Raw genomic sequence first — 16,722 nt, forward strand, 5'->3', positions numbered from 1 at the left:
TATATGTGTTATGGTCGAAACGTCGTGAGAATTTTTATTGTTTTATATATATTTTATTATTTTGTTGTTTCCCTTCAACGTGACTTTACCGAAAGAACTAAGAATATGAGACCACGTCACTTGAAAACTCAGATGCTAACCAATCCTAGATCCGTTTCAAGATCGCGCTATGCGATATTTAAAATCCTCCATGGACTGCTGTTTGCTTACCTCTCCCCTCTCATCTCACTCCACTACCCCTTGCACACACTCTCCTACCTCTCCCCTCTCATCTCACTCTACTCCCCTCCACGCACTCTCCTACCTCTCCCCGCTCATCTCACTCCACTACCCTCCACCCACTCCCTTACCTCTCCCCTCTCATCTCACTCTACTCCCCTCCACGCACTCTCCTTACTCTCCCCTCTCATCTCTCATCTCAATATTTCTCCCCTCCACCCACTCTCCTACCTCTCCCCTCTCATCTCACTCCCCTCCACCCACTCTCCTACCTCTCCCCTCTCATCTCACTCTACTCCCCTCTCATCTCACTCTACTCCCCTCCACGCACTCTCCTTACTCTCCCCTCTCATCTCAATCTTTCTCCCCTCCACCCACTCTCCTACCTCTCCCCTCTCATCTCACTCTACTCCCCTCCACGCTCGCTCCTACTTCTCCCCTCTCATCTCACTCCACTAGCCCTTGCATACACTCCCTTACCTCTCCCCTCTCATCTCACTCTAATCCCCTCCACGCACTCCCTTACCTCTCCCCTCTCATCTCACTCTACTCCCCTCTCATCTAACTCTACTCCCCTCCACGCTCGCTCCTACCTCTCCCCTCTCATCTCACTCCACTACCCCTTGCACACACAATTCCCACAGTCTACAGGGTAGGAAGGAGGAGGCCACCCTAGTCGCACACGTGGCTCCACGTGGCTCAACGTGGCTCCACGTGGCTCCACGTGGCTCAACGTGGCTCAACGTGGCTCCACGTGGCTCAACGTGACTCAACGTGGCTTTCGGCTGCGGATCAAATTCACATCTCCCGCGCGAACGAAGCCCCTCCCCGCCCACCCCGCCCACGAGCGCGGCTTCCCCCATTGGCCGCCGCGCCCGTGACCGTCGCGCGTGACACGCCCTTCGAGCACTCCTCACTCAACATGGCGGCGATGAGGCTGGTGAAGGTAAGTTACAGACAGGGCCGTGGTTGACCTCTGCGTTGCGTCCTTAAGCCGCGGCGGTGAACTCCGACGTAAGAGTCAGGCGCTACCTCGGCAATGCGATGCGCATTGAGGCACGAGCTTCTTCGGTAAATGTCCAGGTCGGAAACGGGAGGGATAAGCGGGTGGCGGGGGATGGCGGCCACTCGCCGTAGCGGTAGTTGGCGCGGGGAAACCCGGCATCGCGATCAGGCAAGAGCGTAGGCTTCGACACCGGCCAGGCCGCGGCTAATCGGCCTCTGCGGTCTGCCCGCTCCGTCTCCTGTGATCAAGTAATGATTGCCTCGCTGCTTCAAGATATATTATTTCCAGCGTACCTCTTCGCTGGCTGCCTCGGGATAGCAGCGTAAATTCCACATTACGGTGACGTGACAAGTACATCCATCCATATAGGCCACTTGCGAATGACGTGACAGCACTGTACCGTGACATCCCCTCACCGCTTACGAGTTCTCAACTGGTAACGCGAAATAAACTTTAATAACAAGACCACCGCTGGTCCAACACCACCATGTAGGACGAGGCTCTTAGGAAAGCTGTCTCGGGTGTGGACCAATCTATTTCAAGGACAGTGCCACTACATTATCAGAGTTATGTGTTTTTTTGTTTGCATTGTGGTCAATTTAAACATGACTCCTTGTTTAAAAAAAAGGTGTCAGTTTTGTTGCCAGATAAAAGGGTAAAACGCCAATTATCAAGACCACCTCTGTTATTGCTTACGAAGTGGTACGAGCTTTTATCGACCTCGCGTGATGATGGTGATAATGGCCTTGGGTTTTAAACTAAACTCCGCTGGCTGTCCAGGATTGGGGTGAATGTTCCATGCTATTATGGTGAGGACAGGTCAGTTATGACAGTCGCTGTCACTTTAAACTTAAACAAAAAATGTTTTACCGGGTAAGGATCACTGAGCTTTGTAGGTCTTATTCAGAAGCGACCTGGCTATCACAAATGATAGCTCAACACTGTGGCTTTTCAGGTGGAAATATTAGCAGTCAAATACACTAAACGCGTGTTTCTTCAATTGAAAACGTATAGGGGGAAAAACACCGGAGGACCCGGAGAAAAATCCACGCCACCACAGGGAGAGAGAGACACGCAAACTCCAAATATACAGCAGCAGCAGCAGGCGTCAGGGGTCTGGATTGAACCCACGACCTCCTGTATACCAGGCGAGGTAGTTAACATCTCCTAGCCACCGTGATGATGATGATGAGAGAGAGACACGCAAACTCCAAATATACAGCAGCAGCAGGCATCAGGGGTCGGGATTGAACCCACGACTTCCTGTATACCAGGCGAGGTAGTTAACATCTCCTAGCCACCGTGATGATGATGATGAGAGAGAGACACGCAAACTCCAAATATGCAGCAGCAGGCGTCAGGGGTCGGGATTGAACCCACGACCTCCTGTATACCAAGCGAGGTAGTTAACATCTCCTAGCCACCGCGGCACTCAACACGGTGGTAAAGTATGGTCAACAAACCACGTGACTAAAGTTTGATTTGTTTAACCATGAGAAAACGAAAGAAGCCAAGACTAGTCTCAATTTGCAGGAGTGCCTTGGGGTTACCAAGGAAGCCTTCATCCAGCAGTGGATTGACAAAGGGCTGTAAATCAGAGGTTCATTATCTATTTTTTTGGAGACGGAGTTACGTAAGGTACAGTTATGCAACTGCAGCGCTGTACTGTATGTGCGTGTGTGGTGTGGCAAAACAACCCCCTACCTCCTCGCGGTGCCGGACGGGCAACTCTGTCGTGGACAGTGCTGTGGGGGGAGTTCCAATTTTGATTGGCTCCTCCCCTCATGGCATATGTGTCCACCACAGGGGCTAAACGGGGGCTCTGGACGGGTGCGAGGGGCTGGTAACCCCTCCACCTTCAATTAATTACCACAAAACCACGAATTAAAGTGAAATATGTAACAACTAAGCTTGTGCCGGAGGCCCCGGGGGGCCAGGCGTCTATGACGTCTCCTGGCCAAACCCCAATTGGCGGAGCCAGGAGATTGAATACCTACCCTCGGGGCTACTCCAGAAACAACGAAAAGCCACTACGGGTGGCCACGTGGAATGTTCGAACGCTCACTGCAGAGGAGAGGCTGCCACTCCTCTGTCGGGAGCTGGACCGGTACTGCCTGGATCTATGCGGCATTCAGGAGGTCCGGTGGACCGGCTCTGGCTCCTGCCACCATGAGGGGTGGACAGTCCTCTACTCGGGGCAGCAGACTGCCAAACAACAGGGTGTGGGTCTTCTTTTGAACAAAAGAATGAAGGGGGCGTGGGAGCGTGGCGGTGAGGTGTGGGAAGCTGTAAGCCCCAGGCTACTTTGGGCTCGCCTTCCCATCAACCGGAGGCGAGGAATGGTGGTCGTGGTTACTTATGCCCCCACCGAAGATGAACATCCGTGGAGGGATGCAGGCAAAGCCGATGAGTCAGATGCCTTCTATGACCTCCTGTCACAGGTGCTGGCTAAAGTGGCCCCTCGGGATAGAGTCATCATGTTGGGTGACTTCAATGCCCGAGTTGGTCATGATACTGGCACCTGGTCTGGAGTGATTGGAGGGCATGGGCCAGATCAGCTCAATAACAACGGTAGGAGGCTGCTAGATTTTTGTGCAGCCCATGGGCTTGTAATTACCAACACGCTGTTCCGGCATCGGCGCATCCACACAACATCATGGATGCATGCCGGGTCCAAGCAAGAACATCTGCTGGACTACATAGTGACGGACCAGCGAATGCGAGCCCATGTCCTTGACACCAGGACCTACCGTGGAGCTGATCTGCCCTCTGACCATCGACTAGTCATCTGTAAGATGCGCCTGCCATTCTTCCACTCCGGTGGTGGGTGTACACCCAGGACCCCATTCCAACCTAAAGTGGCCTGGTCTCAGTTATCTGATGAAAGTTGCAAGCGAGAATTTCATCATCGCTTGCGGCTGGGATTGGCATCGTCCCCGACTCCTCCTGATGTCGAGGGTAAATGGGCGAGGTTTAGGACTGTGACTCATGCAGCTGCAATGGCTGCTTTGGGTACGCGGTCCAGACCTCCCCAGACACCCTGGATGACAGAGGAGTTGTTCAGGATGGTTGAGAAAAAGCGACAGGCCCACTGTCATCGGCTACAGAATCCCACGTCAGAGAATGAGGAGGCTTACCGCAGCCTTCGCTCGGAGGTTCGGAGAGCCGTGAGGCGCTGCAAGGATGGGTGGTGGTCGCGGGTTGCTGAGGAGATGGAGTCTGCCTCAGTGGCCCGTGATCACAAATCGCTATTTAACTCCATCAAAAAAGTAACCTGCAGCGCCACACCTATTACCATCATTAGGGGAAAAAACGGTGATCCAATTTCCGACCCCCAGGAACAGGTTCGCAGATTTGCTGAGCATTTCTGTGAGGTCCTGGGGGAGGGAAAATCCCACAGCCAGGAAAACATCGTGGCACAAAGTGAGGATGACCCTGCTGAGGCTGCGGTGCCTCAAATATTGGATGAAGTCACCCCCTGTGAGTGGCTGGCTGAGGTGCCATCTGCTGAGGAAGTATTGAAGGCGATCCGGAGTCTGAGACCAGGAAAGGCAGCGGGCAGAGATGATCTCCCAAGCGAAATGCTGAGGGAGGGTGGCGTTTGTGCACAGACTGCCCTATATGACATCATAACAACAGTCTGGACCACTGGACGGGTTCCGCAGGATTGGAAGGATGCCCTGGTGGTCCCCCTTTTTAAGAAGGGGGACCGCACAGACTGTAACAACTACAGGGGCATCTCACTCCTCAGTGTGCCGGGAAAGGTCCTGGCAAGGATTATTCAGCATCGCCTTGCCAGGCACGCTGAGGAGAGGCTTGCGGAGCCCCAATGCGGTTTCAGGAAAGGGCGGTCCTGCACAGATGCCATATTTTCTGTCCGTCTGCTACAGCAGAGGTGTAGGGAATTCCAACAAGACCTACATCTCTGCTTTATTGACCTGATACCATCAGTAGGCCTGGGCTCTGGGTCGTTCTTCGTGCTTTTGGAGTACCTGACCCTCTGCTCACGATCATTAAGGACCTTCATGATGGTGAGCGGGCCCGGGTAAAACTACGTGGCCGGGAGTCAGAGCCATTCCCTGTACACCTTGGGGTGCGACAGGGATGTCCTCTGGCTCCCACATTATTTAACATCTATTTTGACCACGTAGTTCGTGAAGCCTTCAATAGCTGTACCGGGGGAATCTCCATATGGTACAGATATAATGGGAGGCTAATCGATGCCCGGGTGCGGTCAAGGGATGGCTCCCTATTGCTCAACCACGTTATGTATGCTGATGACTTGGTAATAGCTGCTCAGTCAGAGGAGGAGTTGGAGACGCTGCTGCTGAGACTGGAGCGTGCCACTAAGAGGTGGGGCCTTACCATCAGCCCCACCAAAACTAAGCACCTGCCTGGGTATTTTGTACCATCGGACACTCCACCCTCACAACTCCCAATCGGTGATGGGGCAGTTGTGGAGAGAGTGGAGAGTTTCCCATACCTGGGCAGTGTGCTTATGACTGGCTCCAGTTTAACAGCAGAGGTCTCACTCCGAATCAGTCGAGCGGCAATATCTTTTCATCGGTTGCGTAACGCTGTGTGGAAGCTACCTGGTCTGTCGCTCCGCACTAAGCTTCAGGTCTTCTCGGCCACGGTCATTCCCTCCCTTCTCTACGCTTGCGAAACGTGGACCCCCCTAATGGAACATCTTCGCCGGTTAGAAACATTTAGGCTGACCTGCCTACGATCCATCCTGGGTTTAACCAGACTGGATTGTGTGAGGAGCTCACAAATCCTTGAAAGATCTGGGCAGGGTCCCATCGGTGAGCTCCTCCGGCAGGCAAGGCTGCGATGGCTGGGTCATGTAGCCCGCATGCCCAGCCACCGCATGCCGAAACAGCTTTTGTTTGGCCGGATTGAGGGGGCTAAGCGGGCGCGGCACGGGCTAGAGAAGAGATGGAGTGATGTGGTACAGGAGGACGTGGAGCTGAGTGGACTTGCCGATGACTGGTACCAGCGGTGTCAAGATCGGCCTCTGTGGAGGAGGCTCGTGAAGGATGCTACTGGGCAGTTGGAGGCAGTCGCCCTCCAACAACAACGGAGGGCGGAGGAGCGACGCTCACAACAGCGAGCGGAGCGCCGGGTGGCTAAAGCACAGCAGGTTGGCACAGTAGGGGGCACAGGTGGTGCATCAGCCAGTCATCTCAGTCAGTCGACCCGTGGCACCTGGGTCTGCCCCGTGACCTCCTGCCAGCGGGCGTTCGACACTTCACGTGGCCTCAGGGTGCACATAGCCTGGCACAAGCGTCGTGGTGACGTCACCGCCACTTAGTGGCGAATGGCGGTTGTTGTTGTTGTTGGTGTGACCACTGTCCATTTATGTAACCTGCCAGCAAGTTTCGTGGTGTTGAATAATACGTGAAAGCAACTGTTTAATTTCTCTCGCGTGCCATTCCAAATCGGTCACATTCTACGAGTTATACGGGCTTCGCTGTGGGCAGCAGAGGGCAGCACGGCAACGTCCATTGTCAAAGGCAGGGGTCACCAAACTTTCTTCACAGTGGGCCGGATAACTGAAAGAATGACGAGCGCGGGCCGCATAATAACAGCTGGAAAATCTGGGGGCGGGAAAGATGCGTGTGTTGTGTGTGTTGCCATGACGTTGCCATGGACACCATGGTAACGTCAGAGCGTAAGGCGGAGCTACCACGAGCCGGGGAAGTACTTGGGATGGTGCGAAATAAGCAAACATTACAATAAACAATAAAATCTAGATACAATAATTTAAAATAGTAAATTTAAGGAACATAGCAGTCAGGAGGCCTCCGCACGCGTGAGGATATCCTAGTATTCTAAACATTTAAATTTAAATTGTATCACAACGTCTCGAGTTCCATACGTTTTATCAACCAAATTCAAGTACCGTCGGCGGGCCTGATGGACTGACGTCGCGGGCCGTATCCGGCCCGCGGGCCGTAGTTTGGTCACCCCTGGTCAAAGGTGAAGGCGTAACCCAGCAATGTCAGAATCAGAATATTTATACTGGAGGAATCCGATGAGCTATGAAGCTCTTTTCCACAGATGGCCAGTAGTATTGTCCACGCCACTGCTGGCGAGAGGGTCTCCTCTTTAGGGAGCTCTAGAGAACCACCTCAAGAGGGTATTTTGCCTACTCTTCTACTCTTCTACACTGCACCAGGCATGTCGTGAAAGGCGTCATGATCCACACTTTTAGCCCACCGCCACAAGCCACTCGGCCGAGGGAAAAATGCCATCGGCTCGATCGCCCGGCGTGGCAGTTGAAACATTGGCACAAGTCTCCTACACTCCCCTTCTGTTCACTCATCAATATAAATGGGTGCGCAACATTTAAGTCGATGGGCATGTTGCATGTGTCGGGGTAAAAGTGTGGGTATGCCCACCACTTCCAAAGACGTCTCGGCAACGTGGAAGAGAAGGCAGATAATGCCTCCTAAAGCCTCCCCGTCTGGTGGACGCCCTTCCGAGAGCATTGACGTAAGCATGTAAGTACAGGGCTACATAGCTATACCTACCTTTACTTGCCGGTCAAGGTTCGTCCACCCGCACTACAGTGAGGGAAAAAAGTATTTGATCCCCTGCTGATTTTGTACGTTTGCCCACTCACAAATAAATTATCAGTCTATAATTTTAATGGTAGGCTTATTTGAACAGTGAGAGACAGAATAACAACAAAAATCCAGAAAAACGCATGTCAAAAATGTTATAAATTGATTTGCATTTTAATGAGGGAAATAAGTATTTGACCCATCTGCAAAACATGACTTAGTACTTGGTGGCAAAACCCTTGTTGGCAATCACAGAGGTCAGACGTTTCTTGTAGTTGGCCACCAGGTTTGCACACATCTCAGGAGGGATTTTGTCCCACTCCTCTTTGCAGATCTTCTCCAAGTCATTAAGGTTTCGAGGCTGATGTTTGGCAACTCGAACCTTCAGCTCCCTCCAGAGATTTTCTATGGGATTAAGGTCTGGAGACTGGCTAGGCCACTCCAGGACCTTAATGTGCTTCTTCTTGAGCCACTCCTTTGTTGCCTTGGCCGTGTGTTTTGGGTCATTGCCATGCTGGAATACCCATCCACGACCCATTTTCAATGCTCTGGCTGAGGGAAGGAGGTTCTCACCCAAGATTTGACGGTACATGGCCCCCGTCCATCGTCCCTTTGATGCGGTGAAGTTGTCCTGTCCCCTTAGCAGAAAAACACCCCCAAAGCATGTTTCCACCTCCATGTTTGACGGTGGGGATGGTGTTCTTGGGGTCATAGGCAGCATTCCTCCTCCTCCAAACACGGCGAGTTGAGTTGATGCCAAAGATCTCCATTTTGGTCTCATCTGACCACAACACTTTCACCCAGTTGTCCTCTGAATCATTCAGATGTTCATTGGCAAACTTCAGACGGGCATGTATATGTGCTTTCTTGCGGGCACTGCAGGATTTCAGTCCTTCACGGCATAGTGTGTTACTTATTGTTTTCTTGGTGACTCTGGTCCCAGCTGCCTTGAGATCATTCACAAGATCTTCCCGTGTAGTTCTGGGCTGATTTCTCACTGTTCTCATGATCATTGCAACTCCACGAGGTGAGATCTTGCATGGAGCCCCAGGCCTAGGGTGATTGACAGTTATTTTGTGTTTCTTCCATTTGCGAATAATCGCACCAACTGTTGTCACTTTCTCACCAAGCTGCTTGGCAATGGTCTTGTAGCCCATTCCAGCCTTGTGTAGGTCTACAATCTTGTCCCTGACATCCTTGGAGAACTCTTTGGTCTTGGCCATGGTGGAGAGTTTGGAATCTGATTGATTGATTGCTTCTGTGGACAGGTGTCTTTTATACAGGTAACAAACTGAGATTAGGAGCACTCCCTTTAAGAGTGTGCTCCTAATCTCAGCTCGTTACCTGTATAAAAGACACCTGGGAGCCAGAAATCTTTCTGATTGAGAGGGGGTCAAATACTTATTTACCTCATTAAAATGCAAATCAATTTATAACATTTTTGACATGCGTTTTTCTGGATCTTGTTGTTATTCTGTCTCTCACTGTTCAAATAAACCTACCATTAAAATTATAGACTGATAATTTCTTTGTCAGTGGGCAAACGTACAAAATCAGCAGGGGATCAAATACTTTTTTCCCTCACTGTATACTTGGAGAGGAGATGCTGTAATACAACCAAAACAACACACGGCTATACGCACCGCTCATGCCTCTGTACGCGCGGACACACAGTGCCATCATCTTTTCACCCCCCCCCCCCCCCCCCCCCCGCGTGGTTGCGCGTAGGATGGGCTGGTGGCGCTGGTGACGGGGGGAGCGTCAGGGCTGGGCCGCGCCACGGCGGAGCGCGTGGTCCGCCAGGGCGGCCGCGCCATCCTCGTGGACCTGCCCTCGTCAGACGGCGCCGCAGTGGCGCGCGAGCTGGGGGACGCCTGCGCCTGGGCGCCGGCCGACGTGGGTACCGCACCGCCGGCAAACTTTGTGGCGCCGGCGTCGCCAAACCGCCATGGACATCGCGGCGACCGATTCTGACACAGTCACCAGCGCCGCCACCGGCAGCACCACCGCCAGCACCGCCACCGGCACTGCCAAGGCCACCCGGTCTCACCAACAACACCGCTGCCACCACCAGCAATACCGAGGCCACTCCTGGTGTTGCCAGAGCTATCGATGCCACCGCCGCTGACACCACCGGCACTACCGAGAACCAACGACACCACTCGCGTCATCGCTCGCCACAAACACCACCACCAACAACAACAACACGAACGATACAGAGATTAATTTCACTATATTCAATCAGCCGTTGCGAGAACAAAGTTAGTGGGGCATTAAAATGACCACCACTGCCATCACTATTGCCACCACTACCAGCACTGTCTCCAAACAGGGCCATTGTGAACCTGCTCGTTGTGTGTGTGCATGTTGGGTGGGGATCTGTCGTGTAGCAGTTAGCGCGCTGTGCTACGAAGCCAGCGACTTGAGTTCGATTCCCGCTCACGGCCACCGACACCACTGACGATTATCTGAACTGGTTCTGGGTCTCCCCTAGGTCGATTCAACCTCAAATGAGTACCTGATGTGGTGGTGTGTAAAAATCGCCACCGGGGAGACAAAGGCGACCGGAGCGTGGTGCTGACCACCCACGCCCTCGTGCGCCGTACCGGCCTTCTTGCTCGCTAACAGCACTTGCCCCAACAGTCTGTTCATGCTATACCGAGGATCTTTGTCTTTGTTGGGTGGGAGCAGGTGACGAGTGAGGAGGAGGTGGGGGCGGCGGTGGCCTTGGCGCGGGAGAAGTTTGGTCGTCTGGACGCGGCCGTGAACTGCGCGGGTATCGCCATCGCCCTCAAGACGTACAACTTCAAGCGCAACACCGCGCACGGGCTCGCTGACTTCCAGAGAGTGCTGCATGTGGGTCACCATCACCAGCACCGCCAGCACCGCCAACACCGCCAACACCACCGGCACCGCCATCACCACCGGCACCATCATCGGTGGAACCAGCACCGTCAACACCTCCACCAACAATTTCACTACCTTCATCACTGGCAACACCAATGCTACCACCGGCAGCATGATCTCCAACGATGTTTGGCGATGTTGCTGTTGATGGTTGCGATGTACGCGGGTGACCGTGGTGGTGATGTTGACGGTGACGATGGTTGCAGTGCACAAGGGTAAACTTGGAGGTTTAGACGGTGACGACGTTGATGACGGCTGTTGTGGCGTGCGCAAGGGTGAACGTGGTGGTGATGCTGATGGTGACGTTGATGACGGCGGTTGTGGCGGGCGCAGGTGAACGTGGTGGGCTCGTTCAACGTGATCCGTCTGGCCGCTGGCGAGATCGGGCGTAACGAACCGGACTGCTCGGGACAGCGCGGGGTCATCATCAACACGGCCAGCGTGGCCGCGTACGACGGGCAGGTGTGACCCACGGGGGTTATGTACACAACAATCTCCGTTCACCGCTAGGGGGCGGTTATGTCACCACAGCACTTGTGCCATGCTCGCTGGAAAGACAAAGATCCCCCGTTTAGCCTCAACAGACTTTTGGGGCAAGAGCTGTTCACGAGCACCTGTGAAGGCCGGCACGGCACACGAGGGGGTGGGTGGACAGCCCCACACCCAGTCACCTTTGTTTCCCGAGTGGTGATGTTTACACATCGGACCAGGTGCTTATTTGAGGCTGAGTCGACCTTGGGGAGGCCCAGGACCGGTTGGGATAATCGTCACTGGTGTTGGCGGTGAGCGGGAATCGAACTCTGGTCGCGAGGCTCGTCGCGCAGCGCACTAACCACGACGCTACCGCTCCCCATAGTTGCACACACACACATACTCGCCTTCAATCGCACGCTCTCACACAAACAAGACAATGATCTCCCGTGTAGCCTTTAACAGAGTGTTGGTGCAAGCGCTATTAGCGAGTAGCAACTGTGACTGTCAACACGGCACATGAGGAGGGTGGTGTGGCTAGCACCATGCCTGGCCACCTTGGCTTCCCCAGTGCTGATGTTTACACGGTGCACCGTAAACCACTGTTACGAATAAAAACATACACACATGCACATATATACACATGTGTTTTGTGTATATTCATGTTTATTCATACGTGTGCAAACGGTGCATATTTTATGCATATATATGCATATGCTTGTGTGTGTGGAGAGCGCTGGTGTCATGGTTACTGCACTGCGCTACACAACCCAGCGACCAGTTTGATTCCCACTTACGACCAACACCATTAGCGACGAATATCTGAACTGGCCTTGGGGCTCCCGGAGGTCAACTGCCTTAAAGAAAGTACCTTGTGCAGTGTGTATAAAACATCAACACTGGGGAGACAAAGGCAGCCGGGCTTGCTGGTGGCCCCCCACCCCCTCGTGTGCTGATCCGGCCTTTGTAGGTGCCCACGAATAGCACTTGCCCTAAGTCTGTTAAAGGCTATAGGGGAATCTGTTGTCAGTTCCTCTGAATGTGTATCTATCTGCCAGTCATCTCAGTCAACCCATGGCACCTGGGTCTGTCCTGTGACCTGCCAGCGGGCGTTCAACACTTCACGTGACCTTAAAAGTGCACGTAGCCTGGCATGAGCGCCGTGGTGACGTCACCGCCACTTGGTCGCGAATGGCGTTTTTTGTTTGCCGTGTATACGTCTGTCTCTGTGTGCTTCTGTGCGTTTCTTTGTGTCTTGTCGATGTTGTACGATGCACAGGTTGGCCAGGTCGCCTACTCGGCCTCCAAGGGCGCCATCGTGGGCATGACGCTGCCGATAGCGCGCGACCTGGCGTCCCAGGGCATCCGCGTGATGACCATCGCTCCCGGTGAGGCCTCTCAGAGCGTGCGCGATCGCATCTAAACACACCCCGTCTCAGAGTTCCAACGTCCACTCCTGGTCGTCTCCGATCCCTACGTCATCATCATCATCGGCAGCCGTGGTTGAGGCGACAATTATGTCGCGCAAAAAAAACTGTAATTCGTGGAAACATCACGGGATTAGGTGGGTTACCCCCCCCCCCCCCGCCAAGAAATTCAACGCATGACTTACAATAAGTCATGCGCTGAATTTCAGGAAGTGCCCAATCTGGCGTGTCGCCAGAGCCACTTCCAGGATACCACTTTGAGTCTTGAATTCAGATTCACGATTTCCATGACCACCATGGTCAATCCAATTACTGGATGAAGGCCTCCTTCCCAAGCCGTCGCCATCCCTCAACAGTCCTTTCATGCAAGAATCCACCCAGCACGTGCACTTGAACTGAGCTCACTGCTCCATCTCCCCTGCTACACTTCCTTTTCTGACTGCCGCTCTGTTGTTATGCTCAAACCACCAGGCCGTCATCCCTTGCAGTCAGAGTCAGAATCTTTATTTATCCTGGAGAAATCTGATGAGTTATGAAGCCCCCTTTTTCACACATGTCCAGTTTTTCAGTGTGGTGGTTAGCGAGCCACGCTACGAACCTGGCGACCCGGGTTCGATTCCTGCTCACGGCCAACACTGGTGATGAATATCTGAGCCAGTCCTGGGCCTCCCCTAGGTCGACTCAGCCTCAAATAAGTAACTGGTGTGATGTGTAAACAATGCCACCCACCCTCTCGTGTGCCATGCTGGCCTTCATAGGTGCTCGCTAACAGCACTTGCCAAATCCTATCAAGGCTATATGGGGGATCTTTGTTTTTTGTTTGTATGTATGTCTGTTAATGTGTCTAAATAAGGCCCCTTCCTACCTCACTGACCTGCTCCACCACCACAACCCATCCCGTAGCCTTCGCTCATCTGATGCCAACCTCCTGACTCCACCTCTCAGGACCAAGCATCGAACCTGGGGCGACAGAGCCTTCTCTATAGCTGCCCCCTCACTTTGGAACTCTCTCCCAAAACAAATCTGGCTGCACCGCCCTTCCAGCGTTCAAATCATTGACTAAAACTCACCTTTTTTAAAATAGCTTTTAATGTTTAGCTAAGTTTGATGTGTTTTTACCATTTGATGTTGTTTTTTGCTGCTTTTATGATTTTATGTAAAGTGTCTGAGTATTCAGAAAAGCACTCACAAATAAAATGTGTTATTACATCCGTGTCTGTCCATCCTCCCAGGCTTGTTTGCGACGCCGCTACTCATGACGCTGCCCGAGAAGGTGCGCGACTTCCTGGCGCGCCAGGTGCCTTTCCCCAGCCGCCTGGGTGACCCCTCCGAGTACGCGCAGTTGGTACAGTCCATCTTGGAGAATCCCATGCTCAATGGGGAGGTCATACGGCTGGACGGTGCCATCCGCATGCAGCCTTGATTCGCGAGGGAAGTGGTGAGGTGCAGGTGAAATCAAAGTGGACTTTCCCAACAACCCTGCACCACTCCTCCATGCCACCCCTTTCGTCCTCGCAAAGTGGTACGGTCCATCGCAGAGTTGCGAGCAATGGGACCGTGTGGCCAATCGCATGCGAGCTTTGCAGTCACATGGAGCTAACGGGGCTCATTCGACGCGACCAATGCGAGAAAGCGGCAAAGCTTCCGTTACGTCGCGTTCGATTGGTTCGACGGGCACCATGCGATCGCTTCGCTGGCGTGCGTTTGGCCACCTGCCGCGCTGTGTGCTGCGGAGATATTTTCATGGTTGCAGTGTCGTAGAAAGTTTGGAACGATTTGGCGGCATTGGCGGAGGGGGGAGAAAAATATAGTTAACTCTGTGGACATATTTTCTGGGTTACAGATGAAACCGTACTTACAAAACAATAACGATGAAATATCTCGAACGACGCATTTAATTCATGAAATATGCGCGCGCATCGCACAATTAAATAATCATTACGAGCTTTTCACTCGTCGAGGGGTCAGCAACTCTGTGGCTCTTGGTGACCCCCGAAACACGTCGGCAAGTAAACCAATCAACAATAAAGACGTGACAGTAATTGTTTTCATAGCGTTATTTACATAATTGCATTGTTTTATCCGGATCATTCATCTTGTCCCCCACCTCAGCCATACCCCGGGATGATTGAGAGTTGACTCTCCCTACCTACCTGTAATTTCAGCCACATTTGTACCAGGCAACAACCTCGTACGTCCAACATTTCTCTTGCTTTTGTGTGTAATTTCACGATTCATGTGCAACTGTGAACTGCTTAGGGATTGCTCGTAATTGTCACGGGTTACTTTTGTTTCGCGAAATCGCCTTTACGCACCCTCGCAAAGGCTTCATTAAATCGTCGATTCTCGCTTGTAGAGTTACAAATATTCTAGTGATTCGGGGTGTCACTGAAAACAAAATATGAATTTAAATTTTGGAGTTCATATCCCATCTGTCAGAAACTCCATTATCAGTCTAGAGTTTGCGGTCAGTACAATGCGATGTGGGTTGAAATAGCGTCTAAATATGACCACATCTCAAGATGCTGTATCGAATGTGTGGGCATGTTTATTTTGTAGGGAAAAAGATGCAGTTGGTTATAGGCAGAGAAAGGGAATCGGGTCTTCAGTTTCAACTTGAACAGAGCAGGGAGAGTCTTAGTGTGAATTCTGCGAGTCTGGAGTATTTGTGCGAGTCCGTGCGTCTCAGTGAATTGCATAAATCTATGCGTCTGTGTGAATCTATGGGTATCAATTCTTTGGGGCCTATTTTTGTGTGAATCTACGTTTCTCTGTGAATTGTCGTATGAGTCTACGGGTCTCCGAGTCTATGGGTCTCTACGCGAGTTGCTCAGTAACCGCACCTCAACAACAAGAACGGTCATCCTTGCACCAATTGTTGCCTCCTGGCGGTTTGGTTCTGAGTGGTGCCTCCCATATGACTGGCCACCATCGATGATCCAAATTCAGTTGGTCGCTGAGTTCCCATTTAATTTCCATCCACAAAGTGCGCTTCTCAGCACCAATCGCCGAGTATATATATATAAAAAAAAACTTATCAGTTGCCTTTCGGAGTGCATTCCACGGTGCGTTGCTTAAACACAACAAATGAACGCTTATCTTGGAGATGAGACGTTCCTAGGCTAAGCCCAATTTGGGGGAGAGGTCACGACCCCGAGGTTGGGGGAGATATCGTCCCTGTGTCAGTCAGTCCGTCCAACGATTTTGACTTTGCCTTTTCCCCGTGAGCGTCGCTACATCCATTGGCCGTGTTTCACTTCGCGCCAAGTGTTCCGCGTTCACGAATGATTTGTAAAGAATTCTTACGAATTAATAAAGTGATAAAATACTTGACATGAAATATTCGCAAAGTTGTCTTTTCCTGGGTGGTTATTTGTGGATTAGTAATTTACTCAAGATTTCGTCTGTGTTTGACTTTGATAGGGATGCCGATGATAGTGGTTCTAAAAATGACGATAAATCAATGGCACGAAGTGACGGTAACGTCACCACTGCTGCGCTCGTGCGAGGCACGGTGCACTTTTTTTTTAACATGACCTTGTGTTTTTCTTCGAGAGAAAATAAAACTTCTGATGCTCTTCTCAGATGTACTGCTCAGTTTTCAACGGTTACCAGTATCAAATTTTGTTTATTATTAATATTGTTGAATATTAGTATTTTTTAATATTAGTATTGTTTAATGTTACAGGCAAATGTTTATTTTAAGACTGCTCTTGAGCGTGTGAGAATGTGTACACTGTGCAGCGCGAAGGCCCTCGTTAGATTTCCATCCATCCCACGCTCGACTTGCTGCCAGTTTCACTGTTGCACTTTCAGGCCGAGCGAAGTGTTGAAAGGCTCCGCTGCCAGCAGGTGATGGGACAGAGCCAGACTTTATGGGTTAAATGACCAAGAATGATTGGCAAATGCTCCCCAGTGCTGGAAAAATGAAGGCTTCCCCACCCCCCAATCCACCACCATGCCTTTTGATGTCACGATGCCTCGCTCCTGCACACCAGATGCTCTTTACCGCTCCATCTCCTCTCACAATAAGGGTACAGCGATTCCCACGTTTAACGCGGCAGATGCGTTCCTGGAAAGTGCCGCGTTTAGCGAGGAATTGCCGAGTCGCTGAATCACATTT

At 51.9% G+C, this 16,722-nt stretch overlaps 1 protein-coding gene across 2 annotated transcripts; it reads left to right on the plus strand.

The window, feature by feature from the left end:
• The first annotated feature begins 1,076 nt into the window (after positions 1–1,076).
• Positions 1,077–15,939, plus strand: HSD17B10 (hydroxysteroid 17-beta dehydrogenase 10). Of its 2 annotated transcripts, none has more exons than XM_032971400.2 (6): positions 1,077–1,165; positions 9,523–9,690; positions 10,486–10,650; positions 11,035–11,163; positions 12,452–12,560; positions 13,832–15,939. In XM_032971400.2, exons 1-6 carry the CDS (start codon positions 1,142–1,144, stop codon positions 14,020–14,022), a joined length of 786 nt encoding a protein of 261 aa, XP_032827291.1. In that variant the 5' UTR covers positions 1,077–1,141; the 3' UTR covers positions 14,023–15,939. The 2 variants fall into 2 exon arrangements, with proteins under 2 accessions (XP_032827291.1, XP_032827290.1); XM_032971399.2 differs by lacking the exon at positions 1,077–1,165 and adding an exon at positions 1,225–1,290.
• The last annotated feature ends 783 nt before the right edge of the window (positions 15,940–16,722 follow it).

Source organism: Petromyzon marinus, chromosome 46, assembly GCF_048934315.1.
Source record: "Petromyzon marinus isolate PM22_M1 ecotype Great Lakes invasive population chromosome 46, UKy_Petmar_22M1.pri1.0, whole genome shotgun sequence".
Taxonomy (NCBI): domain Eukaryota; kingdom Metazoa; phylum Chordata; class Hyperoartia; order Petromyzontiformes; family Petromyzontidae; genus Petromyzon; species Petromyzon marinus.

Coding starts and splice junctions, on each gene's coding strand:
- HSD17B10 (XM_032971399.2), top strand. CDS start 1,264: ATGCGCATTGAGGCACGAGCTTCTTCG. Junction 10,651..11,034: donor ACTTCCAGAGAGTGCTGCAT/GTGGGTCACCAT, acceptor TGGCGGGCGCAG/GTGAACGTGGTGGGCTCGTT. Junction 12,561..13,831: donor CGTGATGACCATCGCTCCCG/GTGAGGCCTCTC, acceptor CCATCCTCCCAG/GCTTGTTTGCGACGCCGCTA.